The sequence below is a fragment of the Musa acuminata genome, chromosome BXJ1-8 (assembly GCF_036884655.1).
Source record: "Musa acuminata AAA Group cultivar baxijiao chromosome BXJ1-8, Cavendish_Baxijiao_AAA, whole genome shotgun sequence".
In the NCBI taxonomy this organism is placed as follows: Eukaryota; Viridiplantae; Streptophyta; class Magnoliopsida; order Zingiberales; family Musaceae; genus Musa; species Musa acuminata.
In genome coordinates, this window is record NC_088334.1 from 34,041,961 (window position 1) to 34,066,274 (window position 24,314).

General features: G+C 36.2%; 1 protein-coding gene across 2 annotated transcripts in view; it reads left to right on the forward strand.

Annotated features, from left to right (window-relative positions):
• The first annotated feature begins 10,123 nt into the window (after positions 1-10,123).
• Positions 10,124-24,314, forward strand: part of LOC135587730 (uncharacterized) — a 32,296-nt gene continuing 18,105 nt past the window's right edge. For both annotated transcript variants that reach the window (XM_065079456.1, XM_065079455.1), the window contains exons 1-5: positions 10,124-10,397; positions 18,565-18,632; positions 19,868-20,026; positions 20,107-20,274; positions 23,232-23,382. In XM_065079456.1, coding sequence (XP_064935528.1) covers positions 10,253-10,397; positions 18,565-18,632; positions 19,868-20,026; positions 20,107-20,274; positions 23,232-23,382 — 691 coding nt within the window. In that variant the 5' untranslated portion in view covers positions 10,124-10,252. The remainder of the gene's footprint in view (positions 10,398-18,564; positions 18,633-19,867; positions 20,027-20,106; positions 20,275-23,231; positions 23,383-24,314) is intronic.

A 24,314-nucleotide genomic window follows, 5' to 3' on the forward strand; every position in this document is an offset into this window, starting at 1 on the left:
CAAAACTGTCAATTCTCGGAATTCCGGGATCTGGCGGTTGCACCGCCTGGCAGAGCTCGAGGACTGAGCCTTTGGGCGGTGCCACCTCTGTCAGGGGCGGTTGCACCTCCTGCCAGAGCTCGAAGACCAAGCTCAGGCAGTGCCACCGCTTGACTGAGGCGGTTGCACCACTCAGCCAGAGCTCGGAGACCGAGCCCAGGCGGTGCCACCTCTTGGCTAGGGCGGTTGCACCGCCCAGTCTCGCTCGGAGACTAAGCCCAGGTGGTGCCACCGCCTGGCAGAAATCAAGGTCCGAATGGGTTGATCCATTCGGCCCAATTTGGGTTTTTCAAGGGCCCAGTTGCCCCAAGATTAAGTTAATGGGATCACCTCCCATTTCCAACTTAATCATTGTGCTAACTACGATATTTCCTAAGACATTTACTGTAACTTGCTCCGGTGCGTCAATCGCTTCTTTCGGCGAGCTTTCGGTGAACTTCCGTCGATCATCCGATGAACCCTCGGTGATGCTCCTGTGGACTTCCGACAAACTCCTGAACTTGTGACGATCCACTTGGCGAGTTCCAATGAGCTTCTTTGGCAAGCTCATGGACTTCTCGGATTTATTCCCGCAGAACCTCCGACGACTGTCCGAACTTCCGTCGAACTCTCGAACTCCCAACGTGATTATTGTCTTGATTCCGATGCAACTTCTGCTGCATATCTTTCTTCCATCGTAGTTAATCCTGTACACTTAAAACAAAACTTCGATCCAGACAATTAATCCTAAGCAATTAACCAAGTTGTCCGGCATGTCATTGGTCCCTCGACGCTTCGTCCGATTCTTCAGCGCATCATCCTCTCCTGCAGCCTGTTGCCCAATCAGCCAGTTGACTCCGCAACTCCGATATCCTTGGCACAATACCCACTCTTCTTGGCCCGATGCCCAAGTCCACGGCCCGAAGCCTTCTGTCGATACGTCGACCGATCCACCGGCCCGACGTCCAATCTTCTGACATGTTCCTCCAGCACAACATTATTTTCCTAGTTTAATTGTCTCATCCTGATCGAAGCATCCTGCGTCACTCAAAACGCAGATTAAATCATAAACATATATCAAGTAGTTTCATCATCAAAATACGAGAGTCAACATAATTTAGAATAAATATAAAGTAAAGTGAACAGCTAAGTAAGCAATAAAATTAAGTAGTAAAGGAAAAGAGCACACTGGATTTATAATGGTTCGGTCGTCGTGACTTACATCCACTCCCGATTCCTCTTTACTTGAGGTCACCGGTTTCCACTATCAATTTTCTTTCCAACGGGCAAAGATCAACTACCCTTATAACTATTTTTTCTTTTCACAAGCTCAATAGAGAACCTTTACATACCTTTCTTTGCAAGTGTTCCCTTACACACGTCCTTAGAACTATCATTATGCTCTAGGAGGAGGGACTCTACACATTAAGAGATTACAACCTTAGAATCACAAAGTTTTTATTCTACTTTCATTTGTTTTTTAAGCAAAATTTTGTGGGGTATTTATAGACTCCAAATTACTTAAAAAATTGGAGCTAAAATTCAAATCGTCGGATTTTTTGGGTACTAGAGGTACCACTACCTGTTAGTCTGACACTAGGTAGTACTACCACCTGATACAATCTGAAAGACTGTGTTTGGGCGGTACCACTACTTGATACAGTCGGGGAGACTATGTTTGGGCGGTACCACCGCTTGACATAATTTGGAAGATTATATCTGGGCGATACCACCACCGAACCCTACTACAAGTCACTAAATGGGCTAAACAACAAGCCCAATTGGCTCCTAATTCAGTTAGCATTGTTTCATCCCAAAATTAACTTAATTAGTCCTAAATTAACTTGATCTAGATACACGATTATAATCATGAAACCTATATTATCTGACATATCATTAGTTCATTCAGCATTTCGTTTAATCCTTCAATGCATCGTCCTCTCCTTCGGTGTATTGCCCAATCGGTATATTGACTCCCGCAACTTCCGATATCCCTAGCGCAATGTCCGATCCTTTAGCCTAATACCCGAACTCATAGCATAAAGTCATTCTACCGGTGCGTCGACTAATCTTTCGACTCAACGTTCAATCTCCTAATATATTTCACTTCGGCCCAATGTCCGATTCCTCCTGCTTTAATCGATTTACCTTTTTTGATCGAAGTTAGTCCTGTGTCACTCAAAACACATATTAGATCATAAACTTATTAATTGATTTCATAATCAAAATTCAAGATTCAATAATCTCCTCCTTTTTTATGATGACAACCAATTGATGATGGAATTTAAACTAAACTTCCCCTATCATATTGAAATAAGATTTAATTTTAGAAAATGATAACCGTTGACTTTCACATCATTACATGCATCATAAAATCATGAGTATTGCATGCATAATTTTATATCATCATCATAACTTCTCCCCTTTTGTCATCAACAAAAAAGAGAAGTGTAACTAGCAAGTTTTTGAAAAAGAATGCAAGCTCGTAAATTAACAAGTTTTACATCATTTTAGAACATGCAAGCTAGCAAGTTTTAAAGATGTGCAAGTTTAGCAATTTTGCTTCTCTTGAGATGTGCAAGTTAACAATTCTTGCTTCTCTTTTGATATGTGTAAGCTAGCAAATTTTTCTCCTTGAAATGTGCAAGCTAGTAAGATTTCTTCTCTTTGAAATGTACAAGCTAGCAATACTTTCTCATTGAAATGTGGAAGCTAGCAATGCTTTCTCCCCCTTCTCCCCCTTTGTTATTGTCAAAAAGAAGGGAAGAATACAATGTTATAATTATTTTCTCTTTACATCAATTTTCAAATCATGATAAAGATAAATAACAAAGATAAATTTACATCAATATTTCAATCATAAAAAAATGAAAAATCAAATCATGAATATCAAAAGACCATATATAATTTTTGACAAATCTCTTCTTTTGTAAATAGAAGTAATGATAGAAAACAATCTTGATTCGAAAAGAAAACTCAAGTCATAAAAATCGAGAAATCAAGATTATGATCTAAAAAATGTATAAGTGTTTATATATTGAGATTTAACAATTTGAGAGATTTAACAATCCAGAAATCTTCTTTTGGGAGATTTAACAATTTGCCTAAATTAAACATTCAAGCTAGTACTTTTGGTTCTCTTGATATGCTAATAATTTTCTTTCTCCCCTTTGTTATTGTAAGAAAGAAGAAGAAGGGAATAATATAGTAGTGTAATTCATTTCCTTCTTACATCAATGCTCTAAGCATCACATAAGATATACAACCATAAATACAAAGGAATGATATAAAAATTTACATCAATGATCATGAAAGATATTAAAGATTATAAAAGATCAATATAAAAGATCATCAGTCTTTTGTATTTATCAAGAAAAACTTCAAAACATAAGAGATCAGTTTGATTATCAATACAAAGGAGTCATAATAAATCTCAAGTTGAGAAATTAAGATTATAATTTGTATAAATCTCTTGATTCATAAAAGATTTCAAGCTATAATTCCGAGGAATCAAGAGAAAAATTATTATTCATTTAGATAATATTTATTTATTAAATAATAAAAATAAATCTTGGAAGATTAAATATCTTGATTTAAAAAGTCTCAAGTATCAAATTCATGACTCAGATAAAACTCATTCAAATTTAATTTGTTAAATCATCAAAATCACTTTCTTAAGAGATTCATAAAAAATATAACATAAATAGATTCATTAATCTCTTTTTGAAATATTCGATAAGCTTTTAGGGATACAGACATTCTCAAGACTAATGCATTCCCCCTTTTTTATTTTAATTTAAACGATTGATTTCATACAAGCATGTTCAATTTTCTTTTATACCAAATCCATGCATTATCGTTTAAAATCAAAAAACAAAAAATTATTACAAAAATCATCACAAATACAAGCATGCCCTTATATAACACATTAAACAATAAAGCATCTTCAATTAAAGGATTTGTTACCAATAATTCTAATTCTAATTGTCTTTCCTTTATTGTTTCGGCTAGTGAGTTTTATGAAGTATTTTGAATCTCTAGTCATGAGCATCCACAATCAAAATTTTATTTTTACTCCTAGCTTTTGATTATAAAGATGTCTACAAGAAGGGTAGCTTTGTTCTAGGTACCCATTTAGCTTTGGATCCCTCATGATTGGATCTACTTATTTTAATTTTTGGTATTAAGACATTCATGGTTCCTTTAAGAACCCAAACCAATTTATGTGAGTCATACATTTTAAATAAATATTTAAAAATAAAATAATCACATCTACTATAAAAATTACACTTAACCTTATGGATAACATGCAATGTGGATCCTTTAATAAAAGTAGTTGGCTTTTGTTGAGTGTAATTACTCACAAAGCCAATTCATTCTTTTCTACGAACATGACTCTTATTGACAAGAATCATGTTTAAAGATTTGCTACCAATTTCAAATTTTTATAACTTTTGTTACAATACTACATTTTCTTTCTTAAGTGAATCTAATTATTCATACTTAATGCAAGGGGTTAACAAGCATTTATCATACTTATTTTTAAAAATTTTAAATTCATTAGAAAGAGAAGTATGGACTTTTTTTAATAATTTATATTTTTTGCCAACTAAATTATATTCATCAAAAAAATCATGAAAGGGATTGAGTAATTTATTGTAAGGTAAATAAGATTCATTTGAGTCACTTATCTCGTCGTTGTGAGCCATTAAGGCATCGTTCGCCATCTTACCTTTGTTGGTTTACTCCTCATATTTGAATATACTCTATTCATTCCATGCCACCTTGAATACTTTCTTCTTCTTTGATTGCTTCTTCAATTTATAGTAAGTTATTATGTCATTTTTAAGTTTATTTTTAGAATTAATCTTTTTTATGAGCTTTTTAAACTTTTTTGTCAAAAGTTTTATGTCATAATCACTTGAGCTTTCGCTCGAGTAATCTTCTATTATTCAAAGTGCTAAATCCTTCTTGTTCTTTGGAAGGTAGTTCTCATATTCATCAGATTCAATATAAGTCATTTTATAGGTCATTAAAGACTTGATAAGTTCTTCAAGTGAAAAATTATTTAGGTCCTTTGTTTCTTGTATTCCCGTTACTTTTGGATCCTAACTTTTTGGAAGAGATCTTAGAATCTTATTTATAAGGTTAAGATTTGAAAAATATTTACTAAGAGCTTTCAAACTATTGATGACATCTGTAAAACGAGTGTACATGTTAATAATAGTTTCACTTGACTTCATTCAAAATAATTCAAAATTTTGCATCAAAAGATTTACTTTAGACTCTTTAACTTTACTTGTGCCTTCATATGTGATTTCGAGTGTACGCCAAATATCATACGCAGTTTCGCATATAGAAACTTGATTAAATTTATTTTTATCTAGAGTACAAAACAAAGCATTCATCGCTTTATCATTCAAAGAAAAAAAAAATTTCTCCAAATCATTTCATTCGTTCATCAGATTAGAAGACTTTTGAAAACCACTTTCGATAATATTCCATAAATTCAAATCTATAGAAAGCAAGAAAACTCTTATTCGAGTTTTTCAATAAGTATAGTCCATTCCATTGAACATAAAAGGATGAATGATCGAGTGACCCTTTAGATTATCGGAAAAAGTCATCTCTCTATGTGTTAAATTAGAGAGAAATGTGGCTCTAATACCAATTGTTAGGATTGAAATCGGTACTTGGGCGGGGGGGTTGAATTAGTACTTACATAAAAATTACGTCGATTTGAAAACTCATTCAAAGTAGAAACATTGTTTCGATAAAGCCCGTATTGAAAAGTATTTAAGATTGACTTAAGAGTAAATATAATCTTCGAGACTATGTCAAGTGGTAGTACAACCCAAGCTGTCGATTTATGAGCCTAAGATGTATCACCCTCCCACCCCCCCCTCCCCCACCCACCCAATTTGTGAGCCTAGGATGTATCATCCTCCAATTTAACTATATGGTTTGCAATGAAATCTCCCATGGGTGACAATTTGTCGATAGCCCCCATGTCGGCATAAGGGAGCCCTTTGTGAGCTTAGACTAATGATTCCAAATATCACACATGAACCTCTCCCAATTGATAAGAGAGAGTTCATATATAAACAAATGAGCTAGGGCACTTTCTTAAACCGAGCAGGGTGTTTGGTATCACTCTGATGGCCCAAGGGTTTTAGGTCATCTTGTTATTACTCCCCTCAAGGACATGAGGAGAGTCTATTTCACCTCACCTTAGGAGCTAGGGTATTTATTATTATCCTCCCTTGCTCTTTTGGGAGAACTTTTAATCAACTAGTCGCTTGTCAAGGGCCAATGTCAAGATGTATCAATTCTTTTTTATGATGAGTGGTGGACAACCTAAGTGCTTGATAATAATACCCTTAGTTGTTTTCACTATTGCTTTTGCTCCCATTATGTTGCTGCTTCTCCACCATTGGAGAGGAGTCTCTTGACTTCTTTTTACCCTTTTAATCAGAGGCATGATAAAGCCTTCTATTAAGATCCATGTCTATCTATAAAATAAAAAAAAAAAAAAAAATCAAGGTTAAAAAATGAATCTGAGGAGCCTCAATTATCGACCTTGAGCATGAGTTTGATATTTATGACACACCATGCACTCATCTTAATGATAGCTCAAGATATTCAAGTGAATTATTCTTTCTCAATCTCGACTAACTTCAAGGGGGAGATATGCGAACTTTCGGGTGGTTCAAGCAAGACTAAATGATTACCCCTTCAAAGAAATATAAAAAAATAATTTCTTTTCGACCATTATTTGTGCTCAAGATGCTCAAGCCATACAACCACTTCAAATTGAAAGGAAATAAGTCATATAGTATATATTATGGCATGTATGAAATATAGCATTAGATAAAGTTGAGATTGTGACACTCCCTAACAAATGTTGTAAGATAGTGTCATGTATTTGATACTATTTGAGAGGGCAATATCCACATTCCGGAAGACCTTACTAAAGAAAGAATAAGGGAAAAACCAAAGTCCTACTCTAACTATATCTATGTAAGTGCAAAAATAGTGATTTGATGTATAAGATTGATCACTTGGTTATGCAACTATAAGCTCAAACTTGAGTGAAATGAGACACTCATACTAAACATGGTTTGAGTCCTCATCAATACCAGAGTCAAAGTCAAAAGAGTCAATTGTAAACTATTGGGCTCAACTATTTGAGGGATTAGTCCCTAAGAGGACAACCTCCCTAGGCATAGCAACTCTGACGATTTTCATCAAAGGAGAAAGAGAGGTTGATGGGTATTGAAGGAGGGGAGAGAACTAGTCCCTAAGTGATTGGCTTGAACCTAAAAAGAATAAAGAGGAAGAACAAGACATCCTATACCTCAAAGAAAGAGGATTCGAAAGTTCATTGAGACATTCTAATGCTCAAAAGTGAAGGCATGAAATGAAGGTTGGGTGCCCCACTTATAAAGGGGTTGAGTAACCCTTGTGTTTTGATATCAATTCCTTCATTTGACTAATGATTTAATCGGAGAATGGAGTGATGATAATATATTGATTATTGAAGATCAACCACTAGGATCGTGATCTCCGTGGATCATCGACGGTTTGGTTGAGTATCATGTGGAGCCCTCCAATTAGCCCATGAAAAACCAACCATTAAAAATTGATTATGAATCGCTAGAAACAAAATCAAATTAGATCAAATACTATCATCAATGCAACCCATGATAGTTACACTTGTAAAGATATAAAATGATGGTGATAGATGAGCAAATCTAGACTATCTTAGTGCCTATTACATAAATAGGAACTCAACAATAAAGGACAATGACATATGTGGCTCACATGAGGTCTGACCATGATATAACCTATTAGGGTTGGTAAATATTTTTAGGAGTCATAATAATATTTAAATTAGTTAAGAAAGCCTAATTAAATTAAAACTCCTTAGTAAGTTAGGATTTATTTCTTTAAATACATCTTGTGTCTCAAGATTTTAGTGAGAGAGAGTTAAGACACTTTGAGTGCTTCTTCTAAGGATGATCTTTAAGGTTTTTAGAGATGATTGAGAGAAAAATTCTTTATGTTTATGTTAGAGGTATACAAAGAGAGTTGTACCTAAGTCGGGATAACTCAAGGGCATTATATTGATATTATATATTAAAAAATTTGATTTTCTTCATAAAGGTAAGCAGAATTTATCAAAACACGTTAATTCTTGCATCAATTTTTAGTATAATTTTTTGATTGTTAATCTCTAGTAGATTTCTCTTTTGGTTTTTAGTTTTTCTCCTCTCCTTAGGAGGGTAAATGATCTTCTTATTCAATAGGGCTTAATAAGAATATTAAAGAGATGAATACGATTCTCTTTGAAATCAAGTATTGATTTGGTTCTAACTATACAAGATTCATTGGCTAACTTCTTTTTTGGAATCAAAATTTTTTTTTATTATGAACTAATTCGATTTGTATAGTTGTAAAAATTCTTTAAGCCAATAGTTCAATTTCTACAAGAGACATAAAGTGAGAAAATATTCATCAAGATGAATGTTTTTAGGATTAAAAAGTATTTTTATAAGTCCTAATTATATTTAAATTAGTTAAGAGAGTCTTAGTTAAATTAAAACTTTTTAGTAAATTAAGGTTTGCTCCTATAAATATATTTTAATTCTCAGGGTTCTAGTGAGAGAGAGAGAGAGTCCTTGAGGGTGATTTCTAGGGTTTTCATAGAGGGCTAAGAGAAAAATATTTTTGTAAGAGGTGTACTATAGGAGTTGTACCTGAGTAAAACTTAAGGGCCATATAATTAATATCATATATTGAAGAATTTAATTTTTTCTATGAAGATACACAGACTTTGTCAGACCACGTTAAGTCTTGCATCAATTTCTGATATGTTATTTTGATTGTTGATATTTAGTGGATTTCCTTTTTCGTTTTTGATTTTTCTCTTCTCTCTTCCTAATACAAATGAACTCATCAATAAAGCATTGTTCAACTATGATGTAATCGAACTTATCATTAAGCATTTATCAACTATGATATACTAAACCGAATATGAATCATCGTTCAATGACAATGCAATTAAATACGAATATGATGATGAGATGGAACCTAGCCATGGGGTATATCAACCACAATGTAACTAAACCCGTCCACCAAGCAATGTATTGCTTGATGACGATATCGAACTTGGTCACAAAGTATTCCCTAACCATAATGCAACTTAACCTGACAATAAATATGGCAATGTCAAATGCATCGTAACCATCACATGATGATCACAACGTTTCATAATCTTTACTACTAATAATTACCAACAATTTTGCATAAACATCCCATGAATTGATGTCTGCTTATTTCAATTTAATGATTCTTTCGTCGCACTATGAAAACCTTAAGTGTATCTTTGACTCAACATGAGAAGAATTCTCTCATACTTTTTAGGAATACACTAAATTGCTACTAGTCCAAGAATCAAAGAGATCTTTGTCTCTTGTGTAGTTTTTGAAGTATTATCCGTGAAATGCCTTGTCTCCCAAACATCAAATATGTAACAAACTTAGAAAGTTGCATCTATGTTAGATCCAAGTCTTTAAAGTGTGGCACAATCGAAATGAAAGTAATAATAATATATCTAGAAATATCCTTAGCGAAAGATCATGAGCGGCCATAGCAATATTTATTGAATTAAAAATATTCTTCGGATATTTTTCCTTTGATTTCATGTAATGCTTATAATATGGAAAATAAGACATGAAATTTCAGTAAATTAAACCAAAAATCAGACAAACGGATTGATTATACCAGGAAAATGTTAAAAATTGGTGGGCGGATTCTCAACAAATAAACGGATATCACGCCACTCATGCTTCATGACACGGACATAAGTAACACCCTTGCGATGTCCATGTCGATGACACATAGGCGTGACAGGAGCATCAAGTGTATGGTGAAAACCACATGACAAATAGACACTTGGTCAACCGTGAAGATCGATAGGCCCATTACATTCATGTCAAGCATCGCGCTCCTCACAACCGGGCCGGGCCGGGCCGGGCCGGATCGGACCGATGTCAAAATTCTGGGTCAAAAGTGGAACGCCACACATCCGACGACCGTCGAGGGGCGTATCCGATTCCAAAAGCACAGTGCCCCAGACACCCACCGTAGCGATCACCGTCACCCGCCGTCAGCTCTCGTCCAAATATCTCCTTCTTTTCTCCTTCCAAAACCCTAAACCTCCGGACCACCGATGGCCAACCATCAAGGAGGAGGAGGAGGAGGAGGAGGAGGAGCCGGAGGACTCATCGGCCACGCATCGCTGCCTCCTCCAATCCCCGCTGGCGACCAGACCGTCTGGGCTGATGCCGGTCCCCTCATCGTGGCCGCCTGCAGTGGTAATCTTCCTCCTCTCTGTTTTCTGCGCCCTCTAATCTTGTATTCTCATCTGTTTTTCTCTTGATCTGACATTCTTCACGATTGTTATTTTGCTAGTTTTTTGCATGATGGTGTTCGATGCGTGTGTGATCTTTGATCATCATCTGTTGCTTGTTCTTATGGTATTCTCTTGATATATGTACTCTTCGAGTAAATCTGTTTTCTTGAATGATGATGTTTGCGCCTACATCATGCGCGAGGATATGACGGTCAGTTGTGGAGGCTGACGATGTGGTCGGTCAATGCATTGGAGAGGGCATGGTCCCAGTAATGAGTTCCCTGCTCTTTTACTTGGTTTTATGGTTCCTTGAGAAATGACATATTAAGATGCTGAAAAGTAAATGTTAATAAAACATGGCGAAAGCTAGCTGATTTGTGAAGGAACCTGCCATTCTCGTAATCTGATGAACCATATTTGTGGTCATGGTTGAAGTGACTGAATTACTGCATGAATTTACTCTTAAATTCTAAACATAACCAGGTAGTTTTAGTTGGCATGCGATATCATCACTGTCACCCAGCATAAATTAACTGGCCGTATGGACTCTTTTGCCCATACCCTTACTGTGTCACATATGTGTGCATGTATCCATGAATTAGGCATTTATTGTGATTTTAATTATTCTATTCCAATATCAGATAAGATGCTAATATAAGAAGTGTCCTGATATTTAAGATTTTCAGAACATTATGTTCAGAAAACATAAGGATTTTATTTCTGAAAAGTAGAAGTTACAAAGATTAGTCTTGATAGGGTTTTTGGTCTCATAGTCTCCCTCATTTATAATATATTACGACTTGATCCTGTTTAATTGATTATTATTAAAATGCGTGTGATTGATACTCTTGTTTGTTCTTTTTCTCCTTATCACTCATTCTCATAAGGACTTTTAGATGCTTAAGTATCCTCGAGTTTGACATGCCACTGGGAAGGAGTCTTTGAGTCCTTCAGACATCAGATAAGAAGTTAGTTAGACTCTTCTTTGTCCTTGAAGTTGGGCTACTGTGTCCTGCGGACAACAAATTGCTATAATAGGCAATTGCCTTGTTGGGGGCTTCATATTAAATAAAAATTTAGATGCATGCTAGGATGTGCAAATTGCACGAATTGCATGGGGTAGATTCATGAGCAAAGTGGAACATGAGATTGCACAAACAATACCTAATACGTGGAAGGGGTGGAGTTATTGTGGCTTTGTAGCTAATTTCTTCCACAGATTCACCTTGTCTAGAAAGAACTCCATCGTATAACCATAAACCATGGTTTAAATGCTAGTCCAATATAGGTTTCAATTCATTCTAGGATCTTATATACCAATTTGTACCATCTGGTGTCATTTAAAGAATAACAAAGAAAAAGAAGGATAATGATTAGTACCAAACCAGATGGTCTTATATCAGTCCTTGGTTAGACCAATAAATAAATATCGATCAAGGACATATCAGATAAGTGTCGGAACATGCCGTAAGTAGCTGCAGTTATTATCAAAGGGGTTGAGAAAGTACTCATAATGGTAGTCTCATTGTCTTCGACCTTGTGCTTGACTTGCTTTCCTTTGTGCTTGTAGTTTATCATGCTTTATTAGGAATTATGGAAGTCTCAATGTCTTTAGCCTAAAAAATGACTTGCTTTCCTTTGTGCTTGAAGTTTTTCATGCTTTACAGGAAAATCCAAATGACAGCTTTAATTTGATCAACAAGCCACAACATGCCCAAGATGATGTCAATGTCCTTAAGTGGATGAAATATTTACATGGAACTATTAACTTAAATTTTCTAGTGGGATTTGCTTGCATCATTTCTAACATGCAATTTGCCATCTGTCAACCAAGACACCAAATGATATAATTGATTGCATCTTAATTTTCACTCTCTGAAGGAGTTCAGAGCTGTGGGTTAAACTAATGTCAACTAGTGTAGTGATTGGATATATGTGCAAAACCTTTGGTATATTTCTTTGGTAGTGGAACTAATTGCAAGTGAGATGCTTTTCTACTTCAGCTTTTTTGTCATCTTCGTCAGCATCATGGTTGAAGCATAGGCCCTTCCTTTTGAGTTCCATCTAACTCGACTATCATAAAAAACATGATGGATATTGGCTTTTAATTTTTTAAATAAAAAGGTAGATACTTGGAATATACTTCCATATATATTTTGTGTAGATGAAGTTGACTTTTACTAAAAAATGTTGATCCTGAATTAATATTAATTGTCCATGTTGTAACGTCTAGATCATACATAGGGTTATAAGCGATTGGCTTAATGATGCATTTGCCTATTTTAAGCTACTTATACAAACTCAATCTTTGAAGGCATTATTGGTCTAAGGGGATAAGGTTGCTCAAGGTGGCACTAATCAGATCAGTGAAAGTTTATTTCATTGTGATTAATTTCTATGGCTTAAGAAAATTTCAGCAATTTAATTTATTGGTAGGATCAACATCGATATAGACTAACCTTATCTGTGTTAGCTTGGGTTGCATGTGATTTGTTGATAGGATCAAGATAAGCTGGATCAGTGTGGATTTAACCTAGACTTGTGTGTTTTTGGTTACATCTGCACAAATCTAGTATATATTTGCTTGCCTTTGCCCAAGATCCACAAACAACCAGGTTAGATCCACGTGGGTTGGTTTGGATCCACGCATGGTAGATAGTCAAGTTCGTCGTACTGACCTATATCGCTTGATATGGGTGGAATGTACCGGTTTGACAGGGGACTAATATGCAGACCGTCCTCTACTGGGTGGTACCCGTTACATGACCTCGTATCGGGTAATATGGGGTTTGTACTGGTCGTTAACGAGTTTTTAAACCCTTTGCTTCACCTTGCTTGTCCTCTCAGCATGTAATGGCAAAGGTTGTAAAGAATCAAGTCAAGCGATGAAACATCTTATCAATCACATTCAACAACCCGCTTGGTTCAGAGACATGGCAACGATGTGGACGACAATGCCTCAACCAATGATGACGACGATGTTGGAGAGTCGATGGTCCTGTCTACACAATTAAAGAGTGGTGCATGGATCGAGGAGTAGTATTTTATATATGCCACGCCACCCAAAATTTAGATAATGGAGCTTGACGAGGTACTGGTCAAGTTTATACATGGAAGGGGAAGGGGAAAGAGAAGGTAGTGGATTTTTTTGGGTAGATGTGATAGAGCCTGTACGATGTAGACACAAAGCGAAGCTCATCGTATTCGCAGTCGTCGTATTATGGAGAATCTTACAGCCAACAGTAATATAGTGATAGTTGGTCATACTTCTCCGAGCAGTAGTACGATAATCAATCTTATGATATGGAGTAGCACATCAGTGACAAAAGTAAAAGTTCTAACATTCTTCATGCTTCGCACCAATACATACTACAATTATCCTTGACTTAGGAGCTGTCTCGAACACATGTGGTTCACAACGATCAAACTACGATCATCACCACATTGATGTACCAATGGTATATGATGTATCAGTATATAATGTCGTGTGATCATTTTTAGGATTGGGTCTGACAAACATATCAAATTGATATAAAGATACATAAGATCGAGGACCCCAATCCAACGCCCATGGAGTCCTATCATTCTTTTTTGTGGTAGCATCAAGTATATCCATCGATTGATTACTTGATTCATTTGAATCTTAAAATTTAAGTTGCTTAAAAAAGAATTTAACAATTCAAATAATTTCTTTGTAAATAATTCAATATTAACAAAAGGAAGGTCTGTAGCGTATCATAAAGTTCTTTCGTAAAGTTTGAAAAAGATATCGGTCACTGTTCTTTTTTAATTTAGATTATTTTTGCTAAAATTATACTAAAATTATATTTATTTCCAACTTAAAAACCCTAATCCTATTTTTTTATAGAAATTTTTAGAGCTATTTTTGGTAATTTTATCGTATCGTTGGTACTCCTAGATGTACCGACATATGGTACATCAGTATACCTTGGTACGGACTGGTAAGATGAGCCTTGGCTTGATAACACACTAATTTGATCTAGATTGATACATAAAGCCGACCTGCTATGTAAGTTTGACCTCAATTAACACGACTAAAATGTTGTCTAAATGCAACAGAATAACAATGAAGCTAGAAAATATTGCATGAAAAAGAAAATAATGACTAGAACAAGAAATTTAGTTTTGAACTTAATTTGGTAAGGATGTTTTCCTTGCTTGAGATTTAGACCAAATAGCTTTAAAATGGAAGAGGTAGGCTTGAAATAGGGAGTGAAAGAGGGCTCTTGAGCTTTAACAAATGTTGGTAGAATTTGAAATGTTTTGGCTGAGTTTTTGATCAGTTGGGAGGTTTATTGCTTGGTGTGGCTATTATATCATCCAAATATTGGGTTGTAAGTCTTAGCATTATCAATAAGCACTTTGACACTAGCTTAGGCCACACCTGAGCACCTCAAATTAACCAGGTGACGCGATTTGGCTTGGGCGATACCTAGATGTTGGTTGTCCTAGGCACATTGGGCTCTGATCCATTCAACTAGACTAGACCCAAGCCAGATCTGACGAACCATATCCAAGTCCCCCCTCTACCCGCATGTTTACCTCTCCTTGTGCTTCATTTGTTTCCAAGCCATAACCCGATGGTAGTCTCTTATTCTATGTTGGTGTCGTTGCTCTGCCTCTTGGACTCCTTCGTCGGTCTCTTCTACGCTTGCTAGTCTAAATTTAAGTATCTCCTTTGGGCTCCTCTCTACACTCTGAGTTCTTCCTCAGTCTCCTCTCAACTCTTCATAGTCGATCTCTCCTCCTTAGTCTCTCTTCTGCTTGGTGGTCTCTCCGTCTCTTCTCTCAATTATCCATTTCCTTCTCAATCCCCTCTTAGTTTCCTCTCAGCACTCCATCACGAGTCTTCGCCACTTTCTCTTCACCATTGGGTGTTCATCACCCTCCCAATCTCTTCTCTGCTCTTCTCCAGCCCCTTGCTCTTCATCGTCGGAAATCCACTATCCTCTCATCCACGCTATCTGTTACTAAAGGCATTGCACTATACCTCTCCCCATTTCATTTTATATGGTTGGTCTAAAATCAATAGTCGGTCTCCCTTTCCTCTTATATTTATTCTTAATTATATTTTTTTCATAATTTTTTACATTAGTGAGGGCCTTGCTTCGACCGGGGAGGTGCGTAGGTCAGCGCCTAGCGCTTCGGGTGTTTTGGAATCTTGGTGCCTTTTAATGATCGATGCATTTGACAATACTTGTAAACATACTATTTTAAGCTTCCAGCAAGACCAGTATCGGTAGGTATAGTTATGTATACCCTAGTATACATGCTGTCTCATAGTTGGACTTGATATGCTCAATGGTGTGTGCCACTCATGTTGTTATTTGATTCCTTGCCTTTGATACTTAATATCTACTCCTATCTTCTTTGCTCTACTTATTCTTGGTTTATAGATAATATTTTGTCATCAATGTAACTTTAAAGTAAAATATTTAAACAAGTTTTAACGAAACTGCTTCATCCAACTATATGATAGGTATATAGTACTATGGATTTGCATGTTATGTGATGTGTTAGTTCTCAATTGTCTTTTAGATGACAGGCTTTTTGTTTGGTACGACCTAATATAATGCAAAAATTGGGCAATAAGCTCCGTATTTTAGGTTTATACATTGGTAAGATCAGTATAAATAGTACATCAGGTATACCTTGGTCGAGACACCGTTCTTGGTCCAATGATAAATACCAAATGGTAAGTGCAGTCGGATTGGTACTTGATTCCTTGCCTCTGATTTTTATTATCTACTCGTGTTTTCTCTCTTCTTTATATTCTTGCTTTATAGAAAATTTGCCATTAACATAACTCAAAAGCAAGCTTTTTAGACAAGTCTCACCTGCTTTGTTCAATTATACGATAGATTTAAAGTACTATGAATCTCAATATTACATATATAACATGTTAGTTCACAACTGTCTCATCTGCACACTATTCCTCCACTATTGATGTAGAACAAAGGTGTGATAAGACAAACCTATACTCTAGAGCAGCTAATATGTTAGTTTGCAATTGTCTCATTTGCATGCTATTCCCCCTCAGTTGATGTAGAACAAACGTGTGGTAACCAAAACCAATGTTCTAGGGCAGCAAATAAGGTAACAAATAACTAAGATAAGTGAGATTATAGGAGTCAAGTCATAGAAGCTGCAGAAACATAGTAAAAGAATTGAATTTTGGAAGAAGAATCCATTATAGAAATGTGGAAGACAACTAAGGACAATCTGCCTCAAGAACCACTAATTTTTTCATCAAAATCTTATCATGTCATGATGCACATATTTCAGTCTTCAAGGCTTTGTTTATGGACTAGGTAAGACAATCGACTTCTACTAAGGATAGGGATTTTATCTTATCGTGCCTAATTTGAACTCATTGTATCTCCCTAAAGATAAGATGGAGTCTTTTTCCTTTTCTTCATATTAATTGATCAAAAGGTACAACCCAAGTGATATTAAAGGCTTATACATTAGAAGAAAAAAATTGAATATGAATGCAATAGAAACTTAGAAAATCCATGAAAAGTTAAAAGAAATCTAATTTAGATTCATTCAAACTAAAATAAACGTAGAACCTCTTGTCTTGGATTGGGATGCATCAATTTGCTTTAAGTGCTTGTTCTTGAGATCACGTGGAGTAGCATAGTTCTTGATCTTCAGTTTTGTCTTGGCTTGATGCTCAGTGTGGATCTTGTTGCACATTATTTTCCCAATTGCAATCATTTGAAAGTTGAGTACATATCTGGATTACCAGGGAAGAATATTTTTGTAATCTAAGTGAAGAACATATCTGGATTACAAGGGAAAAGCTGTAAGGATGATGAAAGGTCGAAGATCAAGAGTAAATATCAAAGTAGAAAGAAATAGGCAGAAGATAATAGTCTTTTTTCCAAGGATTTCCAAACTTACTCTGCGACCAAATCATACAAAACAAAGAGGTGTGGCAGGCCAAAACTACGCTCTAATTTGAAGTTGCATTCCTCAAAAGCTAGGGTTCAAACTGATGCAATGAATCATGGACTGTGGTACTGTGCCAAATGGTGGTATTGGTAAAATTCACAAAAAACCATGTTTTGGGTTTTTATCGTAATTTATTAGTAATTTTATTATATTTAAATAAGAATAGAGTGTATATGAGGCATAAATGAACATGGATTTATCTTTTATCCAAATCAATAGCTTGAATATCACTAATTGCCCATTAGGAATTATAATCACAAGAGTGTGAGAAAGAGTGAGAATGAGAGTCAGTGAGAGTGGATAAAAGAGGGGATTTAAAGCCCCAGAAGAGGTACAAATTTGACTCAATTTGGGTTGGCATCAATCAAATTCCGATTGGTACCAATCCATATTGTTCGATATAATATGAGTTTCCACTGTATTGGCTGATACATCACTTGACTGGGAGATACCTAACATCCTTCCTACATACCACTTGAAATGGGTTGATCCGTGTACCAGTCAGCTAGTGCACTGGATGTATCCCCGTCATACCGTTTCGTGTGGTACATCAAGCAATGCAATGGATTATTGAATATAACTAAATTTATAGGAGCTGAAAAGGTGAGGGAATTAAAGCTAAGGAAGAAGAGGATTTGAAGATAGAAGATAACTTATTAGAGAGGGGAGGAAGATAACTAAGGCCACTTGGCCTAAAGAAGCTTCTGTTATTTTATTAAAGGTTCATCATGTCTTTGCCAGCCATATCTGAGTGATGCAAGAATTTATTTGTAGAAAAAAGGGACTAAAACACACACTGCAGATAAGGATACAATCCTATCTTTTCTGGTATTAAAATCTTTTAAACTCCCTAAAGAAAAAGAGAAATTTTATCTTGCATATTTTCAAATAAATAAATGATAAAACTCAAAATGGTGCATATGCTAACTTGATGTAAGAGTAACATCTGCAGTGGTTGAGGCCTTTGTTCAGATTCAGGTGCACAGAATTGTGAGAGGTATTATTGCTGTTGAGCCATTGTTTGGTGTAAATAAAGGCAAACTATCACAGTCGGTTTTTTCTTGTTAATCATTTTTGGCTATCTTTCTACTCTTATATCTACTATATTGGCAAAATTTTGTAAACTTATGTTTCTCTTGTACTTGGTTCAGAGCTTCAAGATGGTGAACTTATCCATGCGGAGAATTTCAGTCTTTTTGCTGCTATGTCTGCTTTGGAGGTCTGATTCATATATTCCATTCTGTTTTCTTTTGTTAGTCATAATCGGGATATCTGACAGATGATGTGTCAGTAATGCAAAAGACAGTTTTATGTACAACAATTTTATATCATTTGTATCACAAATAACTAAGCCGCAAAAACTTATTTCAGATGAATTTCAGATTTGAACTTCTAATAGATGGATTCAAATCTTGGATAAGAATTGTGTCAGGTGCAACAAACGAGTGATGTTTTACTCTTAGGGCAGAATTGAAGCTTGCAGCAAAAGAGTATACAAAAAGCTACCATTTTGAGTGGCTATAGGCAAATTTGAGGTCTAAAGGAGTATATAGGTATATATGGAACCTGAGAATAGCACAAACACCAAAATTTCAGTGTCTGTTTCTTTCATCACCTTCTGCACCAAAAGTCACTTACAACTTGCAATATTTTGTTGTCAATAAACAAGTGGTAAGTTCTTAGAGACAGGGCACTTTCTTAGATATCTATCATCTATAGATCTATACTATTATGTATGCAGAGATTTGATCATTAAGTTGATTCTCGATCGAACACTCCATCTATTCATTTTGGTAAAATTGATCTTGGCTTACCTGGCATGAGCTTGTTAGCATTTGTCACTGTTCAGTAAAAAATAATAAATAAATCTTTGGTTGCTTGATTAATGAAACAATTTTTTCAAAGGCATGGTTATCATTTGATTTGATAAAATTTTCTGTCATGCTTCTTAGACGTATAAACTCATTTTAATCTTCTAGAATGTACCTAAATCTCTTGAATACTCATTTCTACAATCATCAGTCCTTCATGCAGGATCTAAAGTTCCATCCATGATTGACATACTACTTCCATGACCTTGGCAGAAAAGTTTTTTCATTAGTAATATTTAATTGTTTATTTTTTTACATGAGGGGCTCTTGTTTTTGAAAAATTATTTAAGGCCAAGATTGCTTGAGGCTTGTTAATATACTGTTATTGGTTTGTGTATTGCTGCTTTATGATCAATTTCTTAAATTTTGTTGGTCATTAGGCATATATTTCTACATTTAATATACATAACATCACATAATTTATTTATGACATACAAACTGGCACTGGCCTTTCTGGAAATCAAAATGGAGAGAAGCTGGTAGAATTGGGTATCTAATGTTTTATGCCTGTATGTTCTGATGCATTTGCAATATTCTTTTTAAGGCTTCTTCTTGAGTTGTGAAAACTGTTTCATTGTTACAGATAATGGACCCAAAGATGGATTCTGGAATTGAAAATAGTGGCTATCACTCTATAGAGGAAGCTATAGAAAACAATATTGCTCCAGTTCCTCTCAGTTTGGATTCTACCCTTGATGTTCAATGCATTTTGGATGTCATTGATCATCTTTTTTCTTGTGAGGTGCAATAAGTTGTACATCCCTGCATATTTATTTTGAGTATCCCATGTTTTTTTACATTTAACATAGTTCATTTTGACAGGCCACTTGGCACAAAGGTCATTCATTGGCACAGACAGTATTTTCATGCATATATCTCTTGAGGATAGAACGAACATCTCCACATTCTTTACTGCATTCCTATTGCAGAATCATGCGGGCTATTTGTAATGCTCTTGTCTCTGTTGTTTCTGATGCACGCACCAATGAGGTATATCCACATCTACTGACCTTTTATTGCGTTGGCATTCATTTGGATCAAAGTGGAGATAATTTTTTAATACAATCATTCACGTTTTGTTAAGGATGACAAGTATTTCGTTTTGTCTTATCAAGTTCATGTGTCATGAAAATTGTGGATATGCCATTGCCATCTGTCAGTGGTTTTAAGTGGAGGGTAGGACATGTATGCTATAAAAAATGTTCATTATCTCAAACCTCGGCGCGAACTTGTTTTCATGCCCTTTCTCGATCCTGATATAGCGTCGCCCTCCCTCGACGACTCCGATCCAGGAGGTAACGACGAGGAGAGTCGTAAAGACGAAGATCTAGAGGCGCGGGGATCATGGGAGGCGGCGGCTAGAGCAGCGGAAGAGGTGGTCTCCTTCATTGCCTCGTCTGTGATTCTGTGGCCTTTTTTTTCGTCGCGTTCTTTGTCGAAAGCCGGAGATGTCTACGGCCTTCGTCACGCTCTTCGCCAAAGGTCGGAGATGTCTGCAACCTTCGACGTCTTTGTCAAGGTTCGTAATTTTGTATCGTACCGAAGTTTCGAGCATTGCTCGATATGGTATGGTATGGGCGTACCGAGCGGTATGCTAGGGTGTACTGCTACCTTGGCGACGTTGCCTCCTTTTTCTTCTCCTCGTCGCATTAGATAAGAAGAAGATTGTGTCTTCTCCTCATCAGTGACGTTCGGCGAAGACGTCGAAGGCCGCAGACGTCTTTGGCCTTCGCCGCGTTCTCGCGGTCTTCTCCTCATCTGTGGTGTTTGGCGAAGACGTCGAAGGCCGCATATGTCTCTGGTCTCCGACGAAGAACGTGGTGAAGGTCGCAGGCGTCTTCGACCTTCGACGAAGAAGAAGCCGAATCGTCGCCTCTTCGTTACCTCCTAGATCGGGATCGTTGAGGGAGGGCGGTGTCGGATCAGGAAGCGTTGAGGTTCTCCCGATTCTTCCTCTTCTTTGAGCACGTTCTCCCTCTTCTCCCTCGATGTTTCTTGTTCCTTTGTCGCAGCCAGGTCGTATCGGGCGGTATCATTCGAAATTAAAATCCTTGGTCTTCATCGCCTTCTTCATCGAATGCCATAAACGAGGCGACGAGGAGAAGAGGAGGTGACGTCGCCGAGGCTACGTATGCCTTTTATAAAATTATATATATATATATATATATATATATATATATATATATATATATATATATATATATAAGGCATACCGCTCGGTACAATGTACCGTACCGACCAAAGCTCGATACACTGGTATGGTACAAAATTTCAAACTTTGGTTCCATGTACTAAAAAATTTCTAAGAATCCTCTGGTCTTATTGTATGAATCAGGAAGGAAATGAGCCTTCATTGGCGCATAATTAGGCTGAACATTTTGTTTTGTCTTGATATGTTAAAACCATTATCATAATTTTATTGAGGTGAAGTATGTACATTTTCCTTCAACAACAAGAAGACTTAAAGAATTTCTCATTCACTCTAGGATTTTGCATGCCAGATGCTAGAATATCAATTCCAGGCACAAACATAATATGAATAAATGAAGGTCCATATTGCCCATGTTTTTTCTATAGAATAAAAACCATCGCCAAGGCTATTTGTATCAGAGAGGGAGGAGGAAGCGTATGGGGAGGTAGGAAATGGCAGACAACATTTGCGGCAAATGGAAGTGACAACGGTGGTGGCATTGGTTCCATGCTTCTCATGAGAAGAGGGCTCACATTCATGGGCCCTAATTGATGTTTTAAGGCTTTTTTTTGTTTTTATATTTGGTTGGACCAGACCGTCTGAAATGGGATGCAATCTGTATACCGATCAATGCTCGGATAGGTATACCATCAATTTCATACTGGTTCAAGCAAAATGGACTTCCTTGAGTAAAATGACTATCATATCCTTCATGTATGTTAAAGGAAGTTCTTGGGAATTTTGACTCTTCCTGTCATCTGAGAGCCCTATCAATTATGAATATAGTGGGTCATAAGATTTTTTATCTGAGCTTTTGTTTGAAAGGTAATATACTGGGTCTTCTAAAGGAGTATTGTTTTGAGAAGAATATTTTATTTCAGCTTTTACAGTACTTGTGTGACTAAAGTTGTGTTTGACTACCATGCTCTGCAAAGGATGTGCAAGGACAACTTTGCCCTTGACATATATATCTTCTAAATGGATTTTGACCATTGGACCAGTTATGTTGGTCAATTTTTCAGTGATAAATCTTGATGTAACCTCTCTAGTGCAATTGCTAAAGCTGAAATTCAATAAGCAGAGCAAAGTATGTACAAGCTCTTTGCAGTTTGTATTGCACCACTTCAGTCATCGAGTCTGATGAACTATGAACCTGTTCTACATCTTTTTGACAATGGAGTCTAAAAGATTATTGATCTCCATTTAGATAAAATAAAATATTTTGCTTAATATTTTTACTTTGTATTTTAAGAGCTGCAACAACAAAGGTGAGAGAATTTCTGTCAGGGAGGTAAATGGATCATCTGACCTAAGGGTAGAGACTTATAATGTTAGAACAACATAAACCACAGACAGTAATGGGTACCTTCAATGTATCTAGGAGAATGTTTTGGTAGTTTACCCTGAAAATTTCCTCTGTATGCACTAATTTGAGGCCCATTTGGACACAGAAAGGGAAGCACACCTATATTTATTTTTTATTGGCTGACACATTTTAAAGATGTCATGAAGTTCCAAATTAGTTTTTCATGTACTGGTGCTTAACCTCGTTCCTCATTTCTGATTTAGTTTGTCTTCCTTCTGGTTCCTTCTTTCTGGATTTAGAACTATAGATATGGACTTTATTCGACATCTAGATCAATTAATAATAAAAATTTGCTTTAATTTTATAAATTACTTGTTATATGAATCTATTTTTTCCTTTACAGGCATCAATGTTTTGAAAAAAAATTTATTTTAAATGCTTGATTGATAGGAAGAAGACCTTTTCGCAATGGCTTATGCATTGCCTATGAAAGGAGAAGGTGATGAAAAATGCTTATCAATTCTAAATTCAGTCGAAGAAACAATTTCTCGCCAGCTTCGAGCTTGCAGGGCCCAATCATCTAGAAAGAAATCATTAGAAGGTAGTCGAAAGACCCATTCATGTTTTATCTTCTTCTCATTGACATAGTGGTGTTTTACTTAAACTTTATTATCTTGTCTAATTTCTTGTCATGACATCTAGTTTTGTACTTGTGCTGTCTTTACCAAGCTACACTAACATTCGCAAAACTATGACATGGCTCCATGTCATGTCATTGCCATGTATGCATATGATGCCCACGATTGACATGTAGGCACAACTCACAAGCATGGCAAATAGTAGCACTTGATGTCAATATGCTGTTAGCCCACAAGATGGAATCGTTGGCATGCTTTATTGTCTATATCCTAGATGAACATATCAACTCTTGTAATCGTAATCATATAGTATCGGACTGTTTTAATCTTTTCACTCAAAACTGTAGACTACATATTCATTTCATTAATTTAGTGACATATTTGCAAGAGGATGAAAGTAAAAGAAAACACAAATAGCTAAAGCCAAGAGATGGCACTAATTTTGTGATGTCGAATGCACAGGCGTTGGTGGTATTTACTGATCTGACCTGCAGTTGGGACATGGATTAAGCCCAATTGGTGGGTTTAGGTCCGATACAGGGTAACCCTACCCACAAATTGGGCAGTTTACATCTGATACAGGGTAACCCCACCCACCCAGTTGTGGCCCCAGCCAAACAGGCCACCTTTATCTTCTCTCTTTCTTGTACCTGTCCAGATGGTACTCGTCAATCTGATTGGAGGTTGAGACATAGGTGTAGCCATTTAAGTGGTTTAGGTTTACTATAGGGCAGTAACCACACCTGGTGGTGACCTCAGCCAAAGAGACCACCTTTATCATGTTCCTTTCCTCTTCTTTATTCTCTCTTTCACACACCCTCTCTTACCCACTCTTATTCTCTCTTGAATTTCTCTTAGATCTCTCAACTTGCTTCTAAAATCATACATGAACATC